Source organism: Microcaecilia unicolor, chromosome 12 (genome assembly GCF_901765095.1).
Source record: "Microcaecilia unicolor chromosome 12, aMicUni1.1, whole genome shotgun sequence".
Taxonomy (NCBI): domain Eukaryota; kingdom Metazoa; phylum Chordata; class Amphibia; order Gymnophiona; family Siphonopidae; genus Microcaecilia; species Microcaecilia unicolor.
Genome location: NC_044042.1, coordinates 48,783,705 through 48,810,257, shown reverse-complemented (window position 1 = coordinate 48,810,257; position 26,553 = coordinate 48,783,705). Strand labels below are relative to the sequence as shown.

Below are 26,553 nucleotides of genomic sequence, written 5' to 3'. Positions count from 1 at the left end.
TTGAGTGTCAAGTAGATTGTTTACTATTCCATAGAGTTTCTTGATGTTGAGTTGGCCAGATCCTATGCAAGTATCATAAAACTTCGATTTCACTTGTTTGATAAGGTGTTTGTAGGACTTTACTGCTTGTCTCCATGTGCCTTTGTTTTCTGTTGTGTTTTCTTTGACCCGTTTTTTCTATAGTCATCTGCAGAGTCTTTTGTTAAACCAGGGGGCTGATCGATGATTACATTTGTTTTTCAGTTGTACAAGGGAAATTTCATCTAATATGGCCAGGCTCCAGAGGTCACAGTTTTTGAGGAAGTCTACTCTGCATTTCTGGGTTCCAGTGGTGGGTAGTTTGAGATTCATCCCAGAATTCAGTAGCTTAAATCTTACCTCTTGTGGGAATGTGACTAAGTTTTCATTTTTTGTTATTAGACATTACTTCTTTCCAGTTTAGGGTGCAGGTGAGTTTATTGTGGTCCGACTATGGTACAGGTGACCAGGTGATGTCTGATATGAATTTGTTATTGTGTGTCGATAGTCTATACATGAAAAGATCTAGTAGGTGGCCCTTGCAGTGTGTTGAGGTCTTGACTGGTTTGGGAATATTCCAGGATATTAGGAAGTTAAGGACTTGCTGGGTATGTGGGTCATCTTGATTGTCTAGGTGAATATTTATTTCTCCTATATGCAGTACATTGGAGTGGGTAGTACATATGTTGGAAATGAATTCTGTGAAGTCATCTCTGGCTTTGGCTCAGCTGCCGGGTGGTCTGTAGAATAATGAGCAGCAGAGTGTCGCCTTGAGTGTAGGATCACTTATAGTAAATGCTAGAATTTCTAGGGATGGAGAGATTTGATACCCTCATAACATTTAGGAATACCTTATAGACAACCACTAGGCATCCTCCTCTTTTTGAGGTCTGAGTCATGTGTAGTATCTTGTAGCCTTGGGGCATATGTCATTCAGTATGGGATCATCCTGATTGTGCAGTCAGGTCTCTGTGATTAATGCTAGTCCCAGGTTGTCTTCTTCCACCCATGCTCCGATGAGTTCTCTGTTGACAACAGAGCGGGCATATATGTAGGCTAGTGGTATCAGTAAATAGGAGGTAGGGGTGTCGGTGTTGCATTTAATGGTTATCAGCTGGTGTTTAGGGTTTTGTGTGTGCCTGTGTTAGCACTTTAGAAGCCTTCCTTTGGTAGATTGGCTTCCGGTGTTAAGAAGTGTGGTGATAGGTGGTATTCTTCCAGTTAAGCCTGGTCTGATGTTGTTCAGTTGGTACTCTAAGGGTGACAGGACAGGTATGTGGCATTTTGACTTGAAGATACCAAATTAGGTGGTTAATCAAACAGATTATTAGCATTGTGAGCAAAATATATCTTTATGCAATGGTCATGGTTTGTCAAAGCCTTTTGTAGGTTGCCGTTCCCAATGAGCATCCAGTAGGTGGTAGGTGGATGGGGAAGCCTGGAGGTCTTAGAGGTGCTATGTGATATCTTCGGGGCATGGTGCATGGATTCATACCATGTGAGCTGTAGGTATAGTCTGTGTCATCCGCAGAAATCCTCCTGCTGAGTAGTACGCCAGGGTACTCTGCAGTCACATTGCAGACTGAGTTTGTTCCAGTTATGGCCTCCTGGCTGGGATTTCCTGGTGGCGGAGCTAACTGACTATGTGCTGTGGAGCTCTCGTCTGGGTCGATAAATGTATGCAAATTTATCTCACGCATGTTCATTGTGAGTATCCTGAAACTCTGACTGGCTAGGTGTGTCCCAAGGACTGTATGGAGAACTCCTGGTCTAGAGATTTGTTTTGATAATGAGTAGTGGTCTGATATATGGATTGTCACTTGTATTTTATTTTTGTTACATGGCAGAAGTGGGCAACCTCAGTCCTCAAGGTCCACAATCCAATCAGGTTTTCAGAATTTCCCAAATGAATATGCACGAGATCTATTTGTATGCATTGCCTTCATTATATGCAAATACTACTACTACTACTACTAAACACTTCTAAAGTGCTACTAGGGTTACGCAGCGCTGTACAGTTAAACAAAGAAGGACAGTCCCTGCTCAAAGGAGCTTACAATCTAATAGGACAAAATGTGCAGATAGATCTAATGCTTATTTATTGTGGAGTGGAGGAGTAGCCTAATGGTTAGTGTAGAGGCCTGAGAACTAGGGGAACGGGTTCTATTCCTACTGCAACTCATTGTGACTCTGGGCAAGTCACTTAATCCTCCATTACTCCAAGTAAAAAAAATGAGTACCTGTATATATTATGTGAAAATCATTTCTATTTAATTTGAGGCATAATGGCAATGAAGGAAGAAGAAAACCCAATCAGGTAAGAATGCTCAGTACCGCTACCAGCTTCATGCCGCCATCTTGACCACTCCCCCCAAACTGCTCCCTTGGCAGTTAAGACTTCATTTCCCCTCCAGAAGTTGATTGCAAGGTTTGCCACCAGGACCGATACTGGAAGTGTCTCTGCTGTTGCTCCAAGCAGAGGAGAACCTGGAGCCTTGGGACTCGATGTTACTCTCTCTTCCACCCCCCCCCCCCCCCCCCTCCGGTTCTCAACCCGCCACCATGCCCAAACAACCCGACAACACTGCAGGGGCCTCGTACGGTGGTAGACACTGAATTGGAAATGGACAGAGGAGCTGGCATAAATGGAATCCTGGCTGTGAGATCTGCACAGAATGAGGGACCCATGAAGGTGATTCTTGGGAGCATTTGGGCTTCTGTTAAGGAGCTGGATTCTATAGTCACAAAATCTTTTCAAGACATTACCACCTTAGTGAGTACTGTTGATCACCTTATCAAAAAACTGGAAGGAATTAAGGTAGCATTTGTATCTGAAATAGCTACCCTCAAGGAACAGGTTAAGTCATTGCAAGAATTAACAGCAGTTATTGATAACTGCACTTTATAGAAGAGTTGAACAAATAAAGAATTACAATCGTATATTAAATGCTCATCTCCTGAACTTTCTTAAGTCTCTGGGAGTTTTACCTATGGGAGCCTTAAAGAAATATTTGATAGAGGTTTTGAAATTCTCTCCTGAAGCAATTCCTCCAGTAAATCAGATATATTCAATACTTCATTTTTTGCCTCCTGAGCTACAGTGCCTTGGGTCTGCTCTGAAGATTTTTTAGTAGGTATATTATATCTGAAACATTAGAGACCTCTTTATTTGAGAATTCTGAAAAAGCTACTTTAGTCTTGTTTGTATTTGAAGAGGATATGAATGCAGTAATAAGACATTTTTTTTTCTTCAAAATTTGTGGGAAAAACATTTGGATGTAGCCGGATATAATAAGGCAAACTCAAGAAAGAAGATGTTTGTTTTTGTTATGAGACATGAAGTTGTAGCATTGGGTGTATCTTTTCTGTTAGCTTATCCTGGTAAATGCACAGTGAAACATTTGGGATAAAATATGTATTTATTTCCCTGGAACAATTGAGAGCCTTTCTTGATATGAAGAAAATTGTGACTGGTGCTATCTAGCTTCTTTTGGTTGAGTTAGTAGGTCTACGGCGGGGGTAATAAGCTGCTAATGGCCTTTTTGCTGCATTTATTTTTCCTTTACTGGATCTCCTTATCCTCATGGACTGGACTCCCTTCTCTAATCATGGTTTAAGAAGGATTATGTATCTTTTTTTCTTTTCCTCTGGTAAAAGTTTTTTTTTGTTGTTGTTGTTTATTCTTTATTCTTATCCGTGTTCCCATTGGCAAGTGTTAACTTGTAAAAATATTTGTGAAATTATAAATAAAGAATTTTTATAAAAAACAAAGCACAAGGTGCCAGTAAAACAATGTGAAGAAGACTGTAATGCCCTTCTTGTCAAGTACCTGACTAATATCTGCCAGATACAAAAAGGACCTATGCCATGGATAACTTTAAAAGCTACAGGAAAAAAAAAAAGAGGCAAAGGAATCGACACAGTGGAAATGTCACATAAGAAAGCAGCTCCAACCAGCAGTAAAATGGATAAAAATTCACAGGCTTTATTGGTTACCCAAGATGGCCGTGTTTCGAGATATATTCATCAGGGGTATGACTGTAATAGACAAGAGTAAAACAATAGAATGCTTAAATCAAACCACCCATGCAGAGAGATCAGGCTTAGTCTCTCCATGGTGGGAAGCATATGGAGCTCTGTTGCACTATTGTGGTTTTGTATATTTTTACTTGTTCTTGGTTTTAAGGCTGTGGAATTCTTTTGAACAAGAAACACTTGTACAGGGCAATTCTATGAACTGGTGTCCCAATGCCAAGTAGTTAACATCAATTCTGTAACAACATCTTGGAGCTAAGAGCCCATTATAAAACACTAGCATAAGCCAGCATTGGCGCATCCAAGTTTAGGTGTGCTTTCTTACCATGTCAACGGCAGGCATAAGGTGGCATACCTAAATGCGCCAACTGAAGAGCGCAATTTATAGTATTTTGTAAAGTACACATGTAAGTAGGAACACACCTATGGCCCACCCATCCCTTGCAGTTAGGTGCTATGTCATGTAGGTGCTACCTTATAGAATAGCGCCTAATGCACATAGGGGCCGATATTCAAAGTGATTTAAGCGGGCAAGAACCTCTCCTACCCGCTTAAATTACCTGTCGCCACCCAAACACAGACTGGGTGGTAAAGGAGGAGGGCACCACCCATGGTACCACAGTTCACCTCATACCACCAGTACAAGGAGAAGGATAATTGACCAAAGAAAGGGGGGGGATTGCAGTTAGCTTCTACCTGTCTGATCTGACTCAGCCCCTGGTCTCCCACAGCAACCAAACAACTGCCTGGCAAAAGATGAGAGTATATGGCCCTTGTTTAGGACAATTTTAAGTTTCAACAATTTTATTGATGACACAACGTAAGAACCAACCAATCAAATCAATAAACAGCAGCTTAGATCCAGCATATTGAATTTCAAACAAGTTACAGAGTTAGTCATCAAACATTTTTACAAAAATTCCTTCCCCCACCCAACCTCCAACCCACTCCTTTCATTTCCCTTTCACTATTAATACAGCAACTCTTATTCTAAACTAAAAAAATAGGGGGGGGGGGAGTGTGCACTACCCACCATACTCTCTGCATACAACCCGAGTCCCCTAAAACACCCCACCCCTTCTGAAAAGAGTCTCCTCCTCGCATCATCACCAAGGCACAGAAGTCAATTTGGATTGAGAATCAGGATCCTGGCTCTATGTGGCAAGGAACAAATGTACACATCTCACACTTCATGAAACACCTTCAGGCGTTTGGGGGAGCACCTGGTGTACTGACGCTCCAAAAGCATCAAAGCATGCATACGATATCTCCAAGTGTTTAGGACAATTTTAAACCAGGGTGCCGGGTTTGGTACCTACTTAATAGGCACTTATGGTTCTTTAGAAAGTACTGATGGAAGTAGCAGAAATCGTGTAATTGTGCACGCCTAGATTATTCAAGTAAGCACATAGATTAGACTGTTTTTATAATCTATACCTGTACTTGCAAACTTCACTCAAACTCCACCCCTGTTAATGCCTAAAGGCAAAGTACATGCCATCATGTCATCATACCTCACACTATGCTGATCAGTATGTTATCAGACCACTTGTGCACATATGTGGGAGCGATTCTGTAACAGGGCACCTACAATTAGATACCAGAAAGCATACAGTAGGTGCCTTTTCTATAAAGGTGTCTACTTTTCTTTGTAGCAGGGGTGCTCAGTGTTGGTTCTCGAGGGCCGCAACCCAGTCGGGTTTCCAGGATTTCCCCCAATGAATATGCATGCGATCCATTTGCATGCACCGCCTCCATTGTTTGCAAATAGATCTCACAAATATTCATTGTGAAAATCCTGAAAACCCAAGTGGCACCGGCCATCGAAGACTGACATTGAACACCCCTGCTTGATAGAATACTAGTTTAACCAGATATTAACATGTCTAACATTTAGACACAAGCACATAGTCCAGGCATAAAGCTCATGTAAATGTGAGTGCCTAAGTGAAGAAAGACATCAACGTAACTTAGTATTCTGCCCTGCAATGGCAAAAGGAATCAAGTGCCTATTTTTACTGAAGCACTTCCTTCCTTTTGCTTATTGCAGGGCAGTATTCTATAAGTGTCCCGCCCATGCTCCACCCCTTTGCAAACTCCCTTGCAAATAAACACTATGTAAGTTACATGGAAGGGCATTTTCAATATGACGTCTAAGTCCGACTTTGGACGTTTTCCTCAAAACATCCAGAATCCGAATAGCAAATATAGTGATTTTCAAAATAGCCACTTACTAGATGTTTTTTCTGCTTTTTGCGTTTATCTTTTTGGTCCATTAAAAAACAAAGTCCAAGTGAAAAACACACAAAATCAATGTAGGATGTAGGAGGAGCCAGCATTCTTAGTAAACTGGCCACAAAGACATCCCAGCAGAGCTGTGAGGCACCCTAGGGGGCACTGCAGTGGACTTCACTTAAAAGCTCCCAGGTAGAAATCTCACCTTTATTCCCTTATATTGTAAGGGGAGTCCTCCAAAACCCACCAAAAACCTACTGTACCCAACTGTATACCACTACAATAGCCCAGGTGTCATGTCACTGTAGGTTTTTGGTGGGTTTTGGAGGGTTCACACTTTCCACCACAAGTGTAAGAATTAGAGTGGATTATTGGCCTGGGTCTCCTTCTCCACAAACCAGTACAGAAGAGTAAGGGTGGACCAAGAAATCTCATCAGCCGATAGTAGGTTGAAATAACTTTATTCAGCACCAGATATGTATGTGACCCGAAATGGGTCCATGCTTTGGGTAGTTTTGGGAACTACCGTCTGCTTCAGGGGTCAAACACTTGTGATGAAAATCATAAAATGTAGGTGCAGAAGTAAAGGAAAATATCTTGTAATGATATCACTGCGATGCAGTGTAAACTTAGTGGCTGTTTCCGGTGACCCACATTAGTACATAAATATTGCCATACTGGGACAGGCCGAAGGTCCATCAAGCCCAGCATCCTGTTTCCAACAGTGGCCAATCCAGGTCACAAGTAGCTGGCAAGATCCCAAAAAAGTACACTACATTTTATCCTGCTTATCCTAGAAATAAACAGAGGAATTTTTCCAAGTCCATTTTAATAACGGTTATGAACTTTCATTAGGAAACCATCCAAACCTTTTTTAAACCCCGCTAAGCTAACTGCTTTTGCTACATTCTCTGGCAACGAATTCCAGAGTTTAATGACACGTTGAGTGAAGAAACATTTTCTCCGATTCATTTTAAATTTACTACTTTGTAGCTTCATTACATACCCACCCTAGTCCTAGTATTTTAGGATGTCTACCTGTTCCACTCCACTCATTATTTTATAGACCTCTACCCTAAGCTGTCTTTTCTCCAAGCTGAAGAGACCTAGCCACTTTAGCCTTTCCTCATAGGGAAATTGTCTCATCCCCTTTATCATTTTCATTGCCCTTCTCTGTACCTTTTCTAATTCCAGCTTATAATTGAAAGAGAAAAACGCCTAGATTTCGACCCAAATCGGGAGATAGACGTTTATCTCCCAAAAACGAATAAATCGGTATAATGGAAAGGCGATTTTGGACGTTTTCAACTGCACTCCATCGCAGAAGCGTACAAAGTTGACGGGGGGGCGTGTCGGAGGCGTGGCGAAGGTGGAACTGGGGCGTGGTTATCGGCCGAGGAGAGATGGGCGCCTTTCGCCGATAATGGAAAAAAAGTATGCGTTTGTAGCTAGAATTTAGGGCACTTTTCCTGGACCCTGTTTTTTCATGAATAAGGCCCCAAAAAGTGCCCTAAATGACCAGATTACCCCCAGAGGGAATCGGGGATGACCTCCCCTGACTCCCCCAGTGGTCACTAACCCCCTCCCACCACAAAAAATGATGTTTCACAACTTTTTATTTTCACCCTCAAATGTCATACCCACCTCCCTGGCAGCAGTATGCAGGTCCCTGGAGCAGTTGTTAGGGGGTGCAGTGGACTTCAGGCAAGTGGACCCAGGCCCATCCCCCCCTACCTGTTACAATTGTGCTGCTTAATGCTTATTAGTCGTCCAACCCCCCAAACCCACTGTACCCACATGTAGGTGCCCCTCTTCACCCCTTAGGGCTATAATAATGGTGTAGACTTGTGGGCAGTGGGTTTTGAGGGGGATTTGGGGGGCTCAACACACGAGGGAAGGGTGCTATGCACCTGGAAGCTCTTTTACCTTTTTTTTTGTTTTTGTAAAAGTGCCCCCTAGGGTGCCCGGTTGGTGTCCTGGCATGTGAGGGGGACCAGTGCACTATGAATCCTGGCCCCTCCCACGAACAAATGCCTTGGAGTTATTCGTTTTTGAGCTGGGAGCTTTCATTTTCCATTATCACTGAAAAACAAAAACGCCCAGCTCACAGATTGTCGAATAAAACATGGACGTCTATTTTTTTCGAAAATACGGTTCGGTCCGCCCCTTCACGGACCCGTTCTCGGAGATAGACGTTTTCGTTCAATTATGCCCCTCCATATCTTTTATAAGAGGCGGTGACCAGAATTGAACACAATATTCTAGGTTCAGTCGCACCATGGAGCAATACAAAGGCATTATAAACGTCCTCACTTTTGTTTTCCATTCCTTTCCTAATAATATCTAACATTCTATTTGCTTTCTAAGACGCCGCAACACACTGAGCAGAGGGTTTCAACATATCAAAGATGACGCCTAGATCCCTTTCTTGGTCGATGCCTTCTAATGTGGAATCTTGCATTGCATAGCTATAATTCAGGTTCCTCTTTCCCTAATGCATTACTTTGCACTTACTCATATTAAACGTAATCTGCCATTTAGATGCCCAGTCTCCCAGTCTCTTAAGATCCTCTTGTAATTTTTCACAATCCTCTTGCGAATTAACAACTTTGAATAACTTTATGTTGTCAGCAAATTTAATTACTTCACTAGTTACTCCTATCTCTAGATCATTTATAAATACACCAGCACAGACCCCTGGGGAACCCTACTATCTACCCTTCTCCATTGAGAATACTGACCATTTAACCCTACTCTCTGTTTTCTATTTTTAACCAGTTTTTATTCCACAATAGAACACTATTTAGTATGAATCGGAGAAAATGTTTCTTCACTCAACGTGTAATTAAACTCTGGAATTCGTTGTCAGAGAATGTGGTAAAGGTGGTTAGCTTAGCAGATTTTAAAAAAGGTCTGGACAGCTTCCTAAAGGAAAAGTTCACAGACCATTATTAAATTGACTTGGGGAAAATATACTGCTTATTTCTGGGATAAACAGTATAAAATGTATTTAACTTTTCAGGATCTTGCCAGGTATTTGTGACCTGAATTGGCCACTGTTGGAAACAGAATGCTGGGCATGATGGACTTTTGGTCTGTCCCAGTGTGGCAATACTTATGTACTACCTCATATCCTTTGACTGTCCAGTTTCCTCTGGAGTCTTTCAGTTGCATTGAATATCCAGGTTATTTTTGGCTGGTTTAAAGATAACCAGCTAAGTCGATAGTCAGACGTAGCCGGTTATTTTTAAACCAGCCAAAGATATCCCATGTTTTCATGCAGCCAAATATGGCTGCTAAACCAGCTTTAAAAATCGACGGATAGCCGTTATATTGGGCGATATAACTAGTCGCTAACCAGCGATATTCAGCTTCAGTGGATAGCCAGTTAAGCACTATTTAACCGGTCTGCAGCCATTCTGGCTGGTTAAATATTACTGAATATCAGGGGGATAGTGGGCAACTCAAGAGGGGCATGGACATGTCGATAGCGTTCTGAAAAGTTGTTTGCGTCATTATAGAATAATGGGTCAGTGTGCCAGCATTTACACCAGGTTTCAACAGGCTTAAGTCTGGCGCCCAAAGTTAGGGCATGGGACTTGGCACTAAATGCTTTTCTATAAAGGGTATATGCCCATTTGCACTTAGCACCAATCTTTTCCAGCATCCATTTTTGAGCACCATTTATAGAATACAGCCCTTAGTTTGTGGAACTGCCCCCATAGTGTTACCCCACTCTCGGTTTGGTCTTCCGTCTTATTAATATTTTATTTGTTGATATCACAGTGTCACATTGATTATCCTCCTTTCAGTACGTTTCAGAGATACTGTTTGTGCCTACATCACTTCAAACCTGCTTTTTAAACTTCCACCATTTGCATACAGTCTCATAAATGTACTCTATTTTTATTCATGATTTGATTATTATTTCTAGCAGTTGATTTAGGTACTTTCGATTCATTCCCATTTACCTGCTTTTCTTTTAACTTCATCCAGGGTACCTCAGATTTTCTCATCTTTTCTATTAGGATACTCTCATGTCCTCTGTTTTAACAGTATCATTTGCAGATACCTCACTCTGAACCATGCTGTCCTGAGCAGTTGCAGCTCTCCCCCATGATCTAGTTTCCTGACCGCTAGAGTCAGCAGTCTGATTCCAGTTGGTTAAGATGAAGCCCATCTTGTCAGAGCAGGATCTTCCTTTGCCAAAAAGGTTCCACAGTTCTTAATGACTCTAAATCACTCCCATCTACTCTCTCTGAGACCCTGGAGATTAATCTGCTCTTCAAGTATTTCTCTATAGGTTTGGATTTCAGTCTCCCACTTAGAAACCCGAGTTTGGCCTTTGTGTATGTCACTGGTACTCGCATGTAACTCCTCCCAAGTACTCTCTAAAATCCTAACTAGGTAATATGTGAGATCTTCTACCCTCATCCCAAGCAGGGGAATTACCAATTGATTCTCCTGGCCACAAGCTACCCAACTATCCACATTCTTCGTGATCAAATCACCAGTAACACCTGCAGTCCTATCTCTTCTTCACTTTCTCTCCTGCCAGCTGTCACTTACTATCTTTCATTTCATGTCATGAATTGATGCTGTAAGTGGAAAGGCTAAGTAGGGTGGTCAGTAAAAAGGGATGGATCTCCTACATTCATAGAGGAGCAATTTAGAAGCAGAAACCAGTGGTAAGGAGTCAATTACTGATCTGTCTCACAATAAAAATAGCCATTATTATTATTATTACATTTGTACCCCGCGCTTTCCCCACAACAAATATGCATGAGATAAATTTGCACATGCTAATATCTATCTCTTTCATATTCAGTGTGGGTATCCAGAAACCCAGCCAGTAGGTTATGTTCCAAGGGCTGAGTTGAGAACCCCTTCTTTAGAGCAGACTGGAAACCATAACCAAAGCTATAGAGTAAGAGCAACTGGGATCTGAAAAGTTCAAGGGGAAATAAGGCAATTGATATGGAATAGCTCTCCTCTGATGAAGGTTTGAATGTGGTAATATTTCTCTTGAATTTACTCACATTAGCAATCTGCTCATTTGAGCTCTGAAGTTACTTGACTGAATTTGGAATTAATGTTTGCACCATTCAAAGATATAGGAAGCTTTTGAGTCTGTGCTTGAAGCAGGTAATGTGAGTGGATCTGGGAATGGTGGGATCTGGGACCGTCCCTCTTCTGACTTTCTGTTGCAGCAAAAATGATGTCCTGTCTCTATGGATGTTCCTTTTCAGGAGGGAACCTATATTCACAACCCATCTGTTTCAAAAATAACACATACATATAAACCAACCAATTCACTTATTTTTATAATAATTTTTATATATGTACTCATCGAATTTTCAGGCGGAGACAGGCTTTAGCCCATTGATAAAATGTATTGAGTAGAATTACTTCCCCAGATAAATCCTAATCAATATATAATAGCCAACAGGTATAGTAAAAACCTGTGAAGGGAAGTTAGACCTCTGTCACCTTTGTCTAGAGGCTGAGGGAGGGTCACCTTTGGTCCTCAGATTGCAGCTGCAACTGTTCTGTCAGTAGTTTGCCCTCTGCCTCCTCTTCCTGGTTTTCCTCTTCTCTCTTCAGCTTCCTTTCTCTGCAGCGTGACCAGAATTTTATTCTCCTCAGAGATGCAGAAGTGATGGTTCCAAAGCTTTCTTCCCCTCAAAACATAATTATTGCTGATTTCTGCTGTTCTGTACTCCTCTTCTCCCCCACCCCCATTTCTTGGGGGCATCCTGCTGCAAGAAGGAATAACGATGCTAGTGAAAATATTGCTAGAATTAAACATGCACAAAATTGAGACCAATCAGCATCTCTGAACAGCAATATGCAAAACACTACCATCCATTACCATAGAAACCCTCCCTACCCAGCCTACCCTCTGCAGTGTCCCAGCATAACCATGGTTTTCTGGGATCAGTACAGGTACAGACTTGCTCACCTGGTGGTGTCACCTTTCCAGCCATGTTCATTCATTTGAGTGTTTTGCTATGATTTGCATGTCTGTGTGTGTTTCTTGTATGCTATACAGCTGGATCTGAAACTTATAACTTAACATCATAATCTAAAACTTTGAACCACGAAAGTTCTGCTCCTGCCAGAACCTATTCCCCTCCTCCTCCTCCCTCAGTGACATAGATAGGGAGGGATTCTATATATATGGCGACTAAAGTTGCATGCGCAAATTTGGCAGTGTGGCCATTCAGTGCAATTTAATTAACAAGCCAATCTGTGCTGATAATTGGGCGATAAAAATTAGACACTAATTAGAATTTCTAGTCTCAACATTCTTAGTGTATTCTGTAAAGTGCTACACATAAATTTTAAAGTGTGGCTCTCAAAAGGGGCATGGGCGGGCCGTAGGGGAGGGGTTCCTAAAAATTATGCACAATGTTATAGAATACGCCCGATCCATGCCTGTTAGGCATGGGCATTTACACAAGGTTTTAGTTGGTATAAATGGCCATGCCTACATTTTTTCAGTGCTATATACAGAATTCCCCTCTATAAAGAGCAATTCTATAACTAGGTGCCTCAGTCTAGGTGCCCCAATGCCATGCGCTTAGCACCTATTCTATAACGGCATCTTGGCACAAAGATTCCATTATAGAATACTAGCATAAGGTTGGCATTGGTGTGTTCATTTGGAGGTGCACCATCTTAAGCCATGTCAAATGGCATACGTAAGTTGGCTTGGCACTCCTAGGTGTGTGTCTAACTGGGAGGCACTTCATTTCCTGCCCATGTGTCCACCCCCTTGCAGTTAGGCACTATGGCACTTAGGTGCTACCTTATGTAATAGCGTCACGTGCACATAAGCACCTGTCAAGTTGATGGCGCCTTTGATGCGTATATGTGGCAGCTACCTTTAGGCGCCAGTTCATAGAATTGTCCCATTTGTTCTCCTCTGCAGAGTTGGCACTTACAATGTTGAATGAAGACATTTTGTCCAATTGTAGGAAGAGAGCAGCATGCAGCACCTTAGAACAGATCCCTTAGCATACGTGAAATGTATGGCTCCAGTTTTCCGAAATAAAGATACAAGTCAAGCATTTGGCAGGACTAGATCAGGCTGCTCTGGGGAACTGAAGGCAGCTGGTAACGCTATAATTCCTTGTTGTGCAAAGTGGTATAAGAAGTAAATAAATAAAATCAAATACCCTCACTTTATTTTAAGGATGAGAGGAAAATGTCTTCTAGCAATCTCTCGATAGTTGTTCCTTTACATCAAGTCTGCAAGGTAAATGTGAAATAAATGTTTCCCAGGGTGCTGGAATCAAGAAAACTCTTTTCTTGATGTGTCTACATTCTCTGGGGCTGTACACAAAAGAGGATATTTCTGGCACTTTGCTCTACAAAGTTTGTTTCCATTTTCTGTGTCACAGCCTCCCAGCTAATGAGAGTCTCTCGTTTCATTCTTTTTCCAGAAAACAGATTTTTTATTACCTTTTCTGGAGGGTTGTACATCCTGGACGTGCAGAAAGAAGATGCCTTGTCTACATATCGATGTATCACCAAACACAAGTACAGTGGGGAGACACGGCAGAGTAATGGAGCCCGGCTCTCGGTGTCAGGTGAGAACGCCACCACTAGAATACATTAGGCTTCAAATGCCCTGAAATCTGTCAACTTGAGGAGGGCATTTCTGCTATTAAATGAGACATTCTGGTGTATCATGAGCTTCGGCTTTGCTTCATCATTTGATAGTACAAGAAATGGGGTGTCGGAGAAGCCAGACCCAGCCATAAGTTTCTAAAAATGGGGTCACTACGTACCTGTGTAAAGGCTGTGACCAGCACAGCAAGAAATGAAGATGGTTGACCAACATATCATTATTATTAGCATTTGTATAGCGTTACCAGACGCACGCAGCGCTGAACACCTGACACAAAGAGACAGTCCCTGCTCAAAAGAGCTTACAATCTAAATAATACAGACAGACAAGACAGTTACGGGTGAGGGAAGTAATGGGTGAGAAGGAAGGAAGGGACAAGGGGAGGACAATTGAATAGTGGCTAGGAGCTAAAAGCAGCCGTGAAAAGGTGGGTTTTCAGCATAGATTTGAAAACAGGTAGAGATGGAGCCAGACGTATAGGTCCAGGAAGTCTAAACCCTTCTGTGTCCACTGTAACGTGCAATTTTGGAAGGGGCAGCTAGAGGGTTAAATCCTCCACAGCCTCCAGACCTGCTCTGTCTAGACATTCTCTCTTGTTGCTGTAATACCATATAGTTTATGTGCCTTTACTCTTTTCCTTCCAACCAAGGATCCTCCATTCTTATCTAAGCTTTTCTTAAATTCAGTTACTGTTGTGGCCTCCTGTTCTAGAAGTTCATTTCCACTGGAAAAGGGCTTCTGTGTTGCACAGACACTTTTCTGTTCAACATGTTTGGCCTGGAGAAGAGATGTTGCAGAACCTCCAAGGTGTAAGCCAGGCTTGTCTATATTAATTCCTCAGGGTCACAAACAGGCCAGATTTTCAGAATACCCCTAATGAATATGCATCAGAGAAAGTTGTATACAATAGGGGTAGCAGGCTTGAAATCTCTGTGCCTGGGACAAGTTTCAAACAAAAGTCTTTCACTTTTTAAACTGTTTAAAGAACCCACAGACTTTGAAAAGACTGGCAGTCTGAAAATTGCCCCATCAGTGCCTGGGACCTGATGGTTGTACTGCCCTGGCATGGGCAGTAGCCCCTGACCATCTTCTCTTTTCCTTCTGCTGCAGTGCCTGTGGAATTATCCTGTTGTTCAGGCCTGGGACACAATGATTTACACATTCCAGCTCTTGACTACTGACAAGGATCCTACAATTTGAAAATGGGTGTGTTTATTGATGTGGGCTTCAGGTTGAATAAGACGCTGTGTATGTTGCTTTCTCCAGATATTGAAGTTCAGTAATCCAGTCCCCTTTGGAAGGGTGGGAGAGGGCAAACTTGCTCCGGCCCACCTTTGAATGTGATGAGCTCAATGATATTGCCTCTCCCTGATAGAAGTGGCAGAATTGTCATGGCCAACACCACAGTACCTACTGGGGCTTGTGAGAGGATGGCAGAAAAGGTTGAGCAGCGACAGTTAAGAATGTGCAGGCAAAAATATTTCATTGGGTAGATATTCATCCCATGGCAATCAGCAATTTTTGTTTTCTTTTTGGCTGCCACTGGTGTTCTCCCCAGATATTCAATGCTGGGCCATGTCCAGGCACCGTCACTGAATATGTGGCTGGCTATCCTTGGTTAAGTGCAATATTCAGCATTGAACCACCTAAGCGAAACTTGATAAAGATAGGACTGTATTTTATGCAGTTCAATTTGTCCGATTAACTTAGGGTGTTAAGCGCCAACTCCGCCCTTGGACCACCCACAAAATAGCCGGTTAAGTGCCACTGAATATCAGTGGATAGTCCTGCACAAGTGATTTAACCCAGTGTTTCCCAAGTCCGGTCCTGAAGTACCACTTGCCAGTCAGGTTTTCAGGATATCCACAATGAATATATATGAAAGAGATTTGCATATAATGGATGCAGTGTATGCAAATCAAGTTTATGCATATTCATTGTAGATATCCTGAAAATCTGGCTGGCAAGGGGTACTCCAGGACCGGACTGGGAAACACTGATTTAATCGACCAGAATCCTCTGTTGGGCAGATAAATCACTTTGAATATTGACTCCATTTTGATTAGTTTCCCATGTCATTTGTGGGGTTTTTTTTGTTTTGTCTTGCTTTTATTTTTGCTTTGGGCCAATTTCATCCATAGTATGCACTATTGCACAATACATTGCACTATATACAGCCTTTGATCACTTCAATGAGCACCTGTTGAGTACTGTTCTTCACTAGATGTTTATGAAAGCACGAGATCCTACTCCAGTAAATATTTATGGAGTGATAGTACTATAAATGCCCCCCCCCCCCCAAATGAAAAACAAATTTCAGATGTTTTCATGTTTTGGGTTAAGAACAATCCAGCCTATATGCAGCCCACAGCAGTCAGCATTGCAGGCAGAATTAAACCCAGATATTCAATGGCAGGGGCCATGTCCGATCACCAGCATTGAAATATGGGGTCTAATTATTTAGGTGCTGGCCACCAGGTCTTATGCAGGTCCTGGCTGATATTCAACCGGGACCCACATAAGACATTTATCCTGGTTCAAGCTGAATATCGTCTGCCCACATCTCTACCCATCCCTTTTGCAATCCTCCTTCCCACTCCCAGATCATCATACTCCCCCTTAACATCCCACCTCCCACCACCAGACCTTGGCTATTCCCCCCTTCCGATCTTCCCTCTACTCTCCCCTGAGAGAATACCAGAAGGTCTGACCCTGGCCACCCCAGTAGACTCCCCTGGGCCCACCTTTTGCTGGTCCCTGGTGGTCTAGGGGGAAACGGGCAGGAGAGATGCCTATGCTCCTGAAAATGGCTGCCGCAACCTCTAGCCAGCAGCCTTGCAGTGTATCACTCCTGCCCATTTCTCCCTAAACCACCAGGAACTAGCAGAGGTAGGCCTAGGGGAATGTACAGGATGGTTGGACTTAGGCTTCTTGGTATTTTTTTTCAAGGGAGAGAGGCACAGCAACACGTGTACCACGACCCAGAGGTTAACCTGGCCCTGGTCAATATTCAGACCTTAAGATAGCCTCCTAAATTTGTGCCCTATTTTCAGTCAAATTTAGGATTCATCTTAATTTAGGAGATTAAGGGCCTAATGTTCAGCTTTTTTTGCTGCCTCTGGCTTTATCCCTGGATATTCAATACCAGGCTATGTCTGGTCATATGCAGTTGGATAAAACTTATCCCGTGAAGTGCGATATTTAGCACTTAACCACATAAGGCAAACCACATAAAAGTAGGACTGTTTTATGCAAGTCCTATTATGTAGTCTCTTTATACGGTTAAGCGGTAAACATCAGCACTGTAAGGTCTCCACCACCAGGAGACTCTTGGAAAAGTCTCCTGCACCGGGAGACTCTTGAGTCCCTCGGCCCTTTAGCTGAGCTGCATGCTGTAATCCACTGCTAAAGAGCACACGGCAATCCACAAGGTCATATCATTATACTTTATTGTAATCCCTTTGTGTCAACTGCTCCTCCAAAGGTAGTTCCCACAACAGCATTTCTCAAGAAGCATAGCAGTTCAACAGCATAGTATTTAAAAAAAAAACCCAAAAGGTTCCAAAATCTCAGCAGTTCATTTAAAGCAGTTATGCAAAGCAATTCTTCAAGCAAGGTAGGTCAAAAAGGGGCTCAAACTCCCAGCAGTTCAGGAATGCAAAGTAATTCTCCAAACACGGTAGCTCCAGAAAGGGTTCAAACCCTCCCCCAGCAGTTCATGTCAGCAGTTAGGCAAACAATTCCCCAAACACAGCAGTTCAGAAAGGGTTCAAACTCCCAGCAGTTCATGTATAGCAGTTATGCAAAGTAATTCTCCAAACACAGTAGATCAAAAAGGGTTCAAACTCCCCAGCAGTTCACGTAAGCAGTTATGCAAAACAATTCCCCAAACCCAGCAGTTCAGAAAGGGTTCAAACTCCCAGCGGTCCATGTATAGCAGTTATGCCAAAAACCACCACTCCTCCTCTCAAAAGAAATCATCCTAGGGAGAGTGGCAAGGGTCCCTCCCCAACCAGGCCAGCATTATACCCTGACCACCACCCAAATGACCCTTCCATGGTAAACCTGTTCTCTCAGCTCCCCTCGTGGGATAGCCACCTTTTCCCTTCTTCTACCAGGCTCTCCTCCCAAGCAGGCCTCGTGCTGTTTCACCTCCTTTCCTTCCAGTTTAGTCAGAGCAGCAATCTCCATCAGCTCCTCTTGCTCTAGTTCTTCCTCCTTTTCTTCCCCTTGCCTGTCCATAGGTTCCTCCCCACACCCATTGCTCAGCTGCTCTCCATTTACTTGATTGGGCAGGTTCAGAACTCCTTCCCTCATCCTGGCTCTCTGGGACAGGTTTTTTCAACTCCCTTCTCTTGCCCTTCTCCTGACCTCTTCTGGGGTCTGTTGGGAATTGAAGTCCCTGTTTCTACCATGGGACCTACTCAGGGGCTGCTGGGAATTGTAGTCTTTTCCTTTTCTCCAATCCCCCAGGGGAAAAGGCTCCTTCCTTTCTCTACCCAGTCTCCCTCCCTCTCGAGCCTCCTTGTTCCTCCATGTGCCTTCATTCTCCCTCTCACCCTCATATTCCTCACAGCACTTAACCGCGTAACTGCTGACTCTGCCCCCGGACCACTCACAATATAGCCAGTTACAGCATAGGCACCAACCGGGTATATTTGGCTAAATGCCACTGAATGTCTACAGTGAATCTCAGACAAGTGGCTTAAACAGCCAGTGGTTTAAATCACTTTGAATATCAACAACTAAGAGTTACATGGTTGATATTCAAAGCACATAACTCCTGGCTGGTTAAAAAAACCTTCTGTTCAGGGCTAACTGCTGATTTTCAACAGTGCTTAACTGGTTAGTGCAACTGAAAAAATAACTGGTTAGCACTGAAATGGCTAATTTGGGGGCGTTCCAGCAGACGAGTTGGCACTTAGCTGGTTAAATGCTGATATTCCAGAACTGCATAAAAGTCAGTCCTATCTTTATGCGATAACCCGTAGTCAGTTAAGTGGTGAATATTGCACTTAACCAACTATGTGTTAGGTGGCTCCAGAAACCTGGAAATTCAATGCTGCTGCCCAGACGTGGCCTGGCATTGAATTTCCAGGTTTAACGCCGGTTGTAGTCAGCAAGACACTGATCACTTCCAGTTTGTCTAGGTTTATGAGCCTAATTTATAAGTCTATTGCTGAAAATCAATACTAAGGGGCCGAAATTCAGACCACAGGAGTTAGACCAGCTAACTCTCGCAGTCGGCACTGAGCCCATATATCTAATGTCAGGCCGTTTCTGGTGGCTGGCATTGAATACTGGTTTATTTTTGGCCAGTTTAAAGATAACCGGCCAAGTCAATATTCAGAGTTAGCTGGTTATCTTTAAACCAACCAACATGCGGCCAAATATGGCCACTAAACCGGTTTTAAAAAATCAGTGAATAGACAGTTATTTTGGTTGCTATAACCGGCTATCTGCTAGCTTCTAACTGGGGATATTCAGTGGGGGATAGCTGGTTATCCCCACTGAATATTGGCAGATAGCCAGTTAAGCACTATTTAATCAGTCTGCAGTTGTTCTGTCTGGTTAAATAATGCTGAATATTGGGGGGGGGGGGGGGGGGGGGGGGATTTCCTAACTTCTTTTCTCTGACCTAAATCCACTCCTGTTACCACCCACTTTTTATGCTCCTAAATTTAAGAGTTTAGTGACATTTTGAGTAAACATTTATGCACTCAGCCCTAGTAAATTTTAAAAGATGCCAATTTATGGCTATAACTCTCAAAGTTAGGAACATAAATCCTTTGAATATTGGGCCCAATATGAAACAACATGAGAAATGTCATTAGTATGGCCCAAGTAATTTCAAACAAATACACATCCCTAGTGACAACATGAAGAACTTCAATCAGAAGACAGTAGGGTACTGGAGCTAGATTACTAGAATGGTAATTCCATGCTGTGATGTGCCATATTCAAAGCTTTACCAATACCGCACAATTGTGTTTCCATAAGAATACTGTACAGTGTGCCAGATTCAGAGCATGGGGAAGAAGAACTGTGAATTCAGTCTTCGCTGCTGGAGACTGTTAATTTGTGTTCATCAGTGTTGTTGCTTTTAACATGATTGCTTAGTGCATACCGAATGTATTTAGTACTGTACAGAGACACTTAATAGATCACTCTATTTCTGCTTTGCTTCAGACCCCACTGAGTCCAGTCCCACCATCCTTGATGGCTTCCAGAGCCAGGAAGTGAAGGTAGGGCTGACAGTAGAGCTTCCATGCATTGCATCTGGGTATCCAAACCTGGCCAGCCGCTGGATTAAGGATGGCCGACCTGTGCCCACAGACAGCAGGTGGACAAAGCAAAGCACTGGACTGACAATCACCGAACTGCGTGTCGAGGACAGTGGCACCTATATCTGTGAGGTCACCAACAACTTCGGGTTAGCAGAGGCCACTGGCGCACTCACCGTCATTGGTAAGAATTCATAGGCACCGTCGTGGTCGCAGGGGTTATTCTTAGAAGCCTGCTGATCTCTAGATCTTATCTCCACTGACTGGAATCAGCCTCTCCTAACCTAAATGATACTCCATACAGGAACCCTGAAGAATTAACAGTAGAAACAGAGAAAAGAAGCCTTCCTAACCTCTGGTGGCTGGTATTCAAATCACTCTCCGAAGATATTCAGACCGTATAGAGATGGAGGTGGACTGAATATCTGTCCGGCTGCTCTGCCACTATCTGTATCGGGCTGGGGCAGGAACCATAAATTATTTGTACAACAGCAGTATTCAGCTATTGTGCAGATGGCCTGTGGGTTTTACTGTTGGTCTTCTGAATAACACTGAAAATTCACCCCTCCATTTTTAGCCATTAAGTAAACTGATAGACGCAAATGTTTGCTTCTTTACACTATGATGTGTGCTTCAGCATCTGACGGAATAATGTCATCCCCAAAGAAAATCCTTAACAGCCCAGTGTTCTGCAACTAGTTTAAGCAGAAAACAGTGTGCAGAGGGAAATGTCCCAGTTACCTGCTGGAACGGTGACACATATCCTATCTTCAGAGCGAGGACAAGTACATCCAGGGCAGGGCATGAGAGGGAGGGATATGTGCCATGAAATTTCTCCCTAATGAGTGAGTGGGTCCAGTTTCCTGGAATAAATTACCAGGGTATTTGCAGGAAGAAAGATCTATAGTTCAGTTTAAGCGCCTTTTTTATTCTGGCTTTTGGCAGGAACTGATAAGTTTTGGAGGGTTTTGGTGTTTGAAATATATGACCTGTTAAGAATGTGCCTTCCTATTTTTATTCTAGTTCTGCTTTTAACTAAGTTTATAATTTATTTAATTTTATTGTGCCACCTTACATAGTTCAAATATCAAAGCGGTTTACAATACTTCAATAAAAAAAAATACACAATGTCAGACCAAGGAGCGTGAATGGATGATAGTGAAGGAGGGTATTACCTGCTGCTTTCTTATGTACTGGCATGTGTCTGTAGCAGGAGTTCTCGGCCTGGTCCTCGGGATACACCTAGCCAGTCAGGTTTTCAGGATACCCACAATGAATACGCATGAGATACATCTGCATGCACTACCTTCTTTGTATAGAAATCTATCTCATGCGTATTCATTGTGAATGTGCCGAGATACCAGGTTAAGAACCCTTGTACTTGTAGTGAGGGGATTGCTAAAGAGGAAATAGCATGCAGTATATATTCATCGGGAACCAGGGAGGATTTATGGGGCACACCTAGACCGCACAAGACACTCTCATACAGCTGAGAAACTGCTCTGACCAATGACGGTCTCTCAGATAGCCATGGGGCACAACAGCTAGAATAGTGTTGCCAGCAAGTGGGCTAAACTGGAGAAGGAAGTGTGCATGAAGACTCTGATCCATCCCCTTCCCCCGCCTTTTCATTGCCCCTATAATCAAGAGTATGCATCCACTTTCTTAACTCATTCAGCTGTGTAAGCAGATGGAAGGACCCTGACTACCTGGAAATGGGAGGGTTCACTTGGAGAGAACAAACCATAGTAACCTTCTTTTTTTTCCCCCTACCCACCGAATTTCCCTTATCCCTAGGGTCCTGTCATTTTCTGTTAAATTAAGCACAGGTGAGGCTGATTTTTCTAAAGACTGGCTGGCTACTGAAAAATGACCAGATAAACGTGCCAAGGTACTTAAATTTAGCTGCTTAAAAAGTAAGCCAAGCAGGGGGTGAGTGGGGGAGTTTACGATTTAGTAGGTTAGCACTGATTAGGAAATTAAAATTAGGCAAATGAATTGCAGGCTTAAGTCTGACTAGTCAAACTGTAGCTGGCTCAATTTAGGAACATTTTAGCCAAATCCCTGGATGGTTAGTTTTATCTAAAAACTCATTTAAAGATATTGGGTTAAAACGAACCAATTGCCTTTTGCTCAGCAGTTTTTATGGTTTATTAAACTTAATATACCGCCCTTCTTAGCAGTAAAACAAGGCGGTGTACATAGTAAAATCAGGAGGAAGAAAGATGCTTCAATTCAATGATAGGACAGAGAAACATAAGTAGAGCGGAGCATTCATCTAAGAGCATAGAGGAAAGAAAGACTAAAATGGTCAAATCAAGGCCTCTGTTCTCTGTGTGCTGTATCATCATTCCAAACACTGATTCGCTGTTATTGAATTCTTTACTCTAATGCTTGCATCATTTGTTATTTACAGCAAAACTCTTGGCGATTCCCTCCTTTCATCACATTTTCCTAATATGCATAGAGACTCTCCCCCCAATATACAGCTGGAGGCGGACAGCGTGGTTTTTTTGTCTGCCGCCAGTACTAAAACCGGATATTCAGTGCTGGTCCCTATCCAGGCTTCGGCATTGAATAACCTTTTTTTTTTTTTTTTGATAGCTGGCTAGCACATGACCTGTTAAGTTAATATTCAGACTTAACCAGTGCATGTTTTCCAGCGAAAAAGGTGCCGGTACTAAAATGCCAGGCCACCCTTCATGGGTGAGATGATCACTGAGGGACCCACCCCACAATAGCAAGGCACCTTGCAACCAGTCACAGAATCTATGACAAGGCAGAATTGTTGTGTAGAGCCTGAGATATTTATTTATTTATTTATTTGTTTATTTATTTATTTATTGCGTTTGTATCCCACATTTTCCCACCTATTTGCAGGCTCAATATAGCTTACAGAGATTTGTTATGACATGTTCATTCCAGGATGTCAGATACAATTAGTATCTGTACACTTACAATTAGTAATGTACAGAGATAAAGTAAGGGAAAAGAGAAGGAAGGTGTTAAGCAGGGTAGTGTAGAAGGTGGGCTTTAATAACTGGGTGGGTTGGTGAAGTAGTTTTGTAAAGTTATGGGTTCTCTTTGTAGGCCTTGTTGAAGAGGGGTGTCTTCAGAGATTTGTGAAAGTTAGTTATTTCGTCAATGGATTTCAGGGCTGTAGGTAATGCATTCCACAGCTGCGTGCTCATGTAGGAGAAGGAGGTGGAGTGTGTCAGCTTGTATTTTAGTCCTTTACAGCTGGAGAAGTGTAGATTGAGAAATTTGCGGGCTGATCTTTCATTAAAACTTAGGGACCATGGGTCAATTTTAGCAGACAATAGAAAAGGTGCAGGTACTCAGTACCCCCTCAAAAAAAACCCTGGACTTAACTGACCGTGGGTTGGTGAATAAAGATAGGACAGCTATTATGTTTTTTTTTTTTTAATCCAGTAAACCTGGTTGGTTGCGTCTGAATATTGGGACATAACCAGACTCCGCCTCCAGAACGCCCCTGATATAGCCAGCTTGAAGTTCGGTTCTAAACGGTCATTTTTAGTGCCACTAACCAGTTAAGAACTGCTGAAAATGACCTGATAGCTGCGAACAAGTGAGTTAACTAGTCGGTGGCTGTTCCCAGCTGGTTAACTCACTTTGAATATTGGCTGGCCTGTATTTAATGTTTCTGGTCCTTCCCTATGGAACACCCTTCCGTCCTATCTCCATATGATATCCTTCCATCAGTAATTTTAAGACCTCCCTCAAAACCTATTGCTTTCATAAGCTTTCAATAGGATTCCCTCCTCTCTTAGCTGTTAAACGTCGAGGTGGAGAAGCCGCCGGTGCTTCAGACCAGCATGAGTCTTTTTCCCCCTGCCTCCTTTCCCCATTAATTGAACTCTAATCTTTATTTTCTTTTTCTGCTATTACTACTTTTTTGCCCCTCATTGTATAACTTACATTTTATTATTTGTTATGTAAACCACCCAGATGGATAGACTTGAAGGTGGTTTAGCAAATGAACTTGGAGCTTGGCTGGTCATGGCCTAGTATAGTCGGCATTTCTGCTATGCTTCTCAGTAGCTGGCAGGAAGAGAAATGGATTAAAATTTTCATTTTTCCTTTTTTTTATGGAAAGATCCTCTGCATGTCACCCTCACACCAAAGAAGCTGAAGACAGGGATTGGCAGCACAGTGATCCTGTCCTGTACCATCACTGGCTCACCAGAATATACCATTCGTTGGTATCGGAACACAGAGCCGGTAGTGCCGGATGGCTACATCTCTATTCAGGGGGCCAGCAACAAGACCCTGCTAATTACTGCTGCACAGAAAAGCCATTCTGGTGCCTATCAGTGCTTCGCCACTCGGAAGTCACAGACTGAACAGGACTTCTCCATCATAGTACTAGAGGGTGAGTGGGTACCTGTGAGTGTCCTCACCAGGGGCATAGCTACGGGGGGCCACGGGGGCCTGGGCCCCTACAAATTTCATCCGGCCCCCTGGTTTGGCTGGTGGGGTCCCCAACTCCCGCCAGCTGAAGCCTTCTTGAGCACCAGTCTCCAGCGCAGCCGCGTTTGCTGCCCTGCTCTTCTTTCTTCTTACTCCTCCTGTGCACACTAATGCTCCTTTTGCTCCTCCTGTGCACGCTGATGCTCCTTTATGTGAAACTGAGAAGAAGCGTCAGCATGCACAGGAGGAGCAAGAAGAAAGAAGAGCAGGGCAGCGAACGCGGCTACGTCGGAGACCGGTGCTGAAGAAGGCTTCGGCTGGCAGGGGTTGGGGACCCTGCCATCAAAGGTATTTGTTTTTGCAGGGGGAGCAACGAGGTGGTTGAGGGGAAGCAGCAAGGAGGTGGGGGAGCGAGGAGGCGAGGTGAGGCGTGGCAGTGGGGGGGGGGGGGGCGGTGGGGCAGCACTCAAAATGTACCACGAACCTTGGGCTCTGGCCCCCTCCCACCGTTAGGTCTGGCTATGCCCCTGGTCCTCACATCTCTGCTTGATCAACCTTTTCCTAAAAGTTGTTCTGGAATCAGAGCCCTATAGTAAAATGGCACTATAGTGAATGCAAGTCCCTTGGGAGTCAGGTTACAGCGGACTTCTCTCAGAGGGCTTTGCTGCAAGGCCTCACTGACAGTGGTGCAACTTCTTTACACACGGTAGCAAGTTCTGATCCATGTTTCATGATAGCATGTTGCTCCCTTTGGAAGAAAACCAAAGGGAGCAATAAGAACAGAGAGTCCCCTTTGGTGTACATTACACTACACTGCCGAAAATGGAGTGACAGTGCAGACTGAAAGCAGCTGCCTCACATCTGGATCACTCCAAGCCAAGCCAGTTAAAATTCTTATCTCCTTCAGACTCGGTCAAGATGCTGAGGGGGAGATTAGTCCTGCTTCACCTTCCATCCAGGACTTCCAGAACTGAGACAATGTTGAGAAGCATCATAACAGGGTAAAGTCCAAAAAATAGCATATTGGAAAGCAAGGGAGAGAGAGGAAGTCTTGCAAGCATGATCCCATTTATCTGTGCTGGGGAGCAGGCAATGTTTTTTTAGTTGATCTGAGTGCCTCCACCTTTCTGCCCTACTCTATGTATATGTCCAGAAGAGCAGACAGTGTTAATGCATGAATCCCTATATGCCCCAAACTTCCTTCTGCCCCCACCCCCAGCCTAGAGTACACATGCTAGCAATACTGAAGTGACTGACTGTTTTTATCTGTTCTCCCATTTCCTCACCTCCATCCCTACAGATGGCACTCCCCGCATCATTTCCTCCTTTAGTGAGAAGGTGGTAAATCCCGGAGAGGAGTTCTCCCTGATGTGCGCAGCCAAAGGTGCTCCTCCTCCAACCATCACCTGGACCCTGGATGAAGAGCCAACGCAGAGAGACAGTGGGCACCGGAACAGTCAGTACACCACATCCGATGGCACCACCATCAGCCACATGAACGTTAGCAGCCCTCAAATCCGGGATGGAGGGGTATACCGCTGTGCTGCCAGGAATTCTGTTGGAAGTGCCGAATACCAAGCCCGAATAAACGTAAGAGGTGCCTGTCCTACTTTTAAATATCAGAGGAGGGGTCAATTCATTTCCTTTCTTGTAAAACTCCTGCTTCCCTATCTCCTAGTCCCCCCTTCCCCCCATTCCCTCTTGTCTGTCTGTTCCTGATCTTTTAAGTAAGATCATATCTAGGCCTCCTGGAGTAGAAATCATCAAGCATAGACTGAGAGGAACCCCTTTCCCTGTATCTGACACTGGTACACACTGGGGAGCCCCTCTCCCTGTGCCAAACGTTGGTTTGGACTGATACTAAAACCTGCTGCTCAGAGTTTAAATAAAAGATGCAGTGAGTTTTGAGCAGCA

The 26,553-nt window shown here is 43.4% G+C and overlaps 1 protein-coding gene across 1 annotated transcript in view; it reads left to right on the top strand.

The window, feature by feature from the left end:
* The window catches only part of DSCAML1 (DS cell adhesion molecule like 1), a 465,245-nt gene that overhangs the window by 312,465 nt on the left and 126,227 nt on the right, over positions 1-26,553 (top strand). Inside the window, 4 exon segments of the mRNA XM_030221589.1 lie at positions 13,737-13,883; positions 20,114-20,392; positions 24,326-24,601; positions 25,940-26,236. Of these exon segments, the coding sequence (XP_030077449.1) occupies positions 13,737-13,883; positions 20,114-20,392; positions 24,326-24,601; positions 25,940-26,236 (999 nt within the window).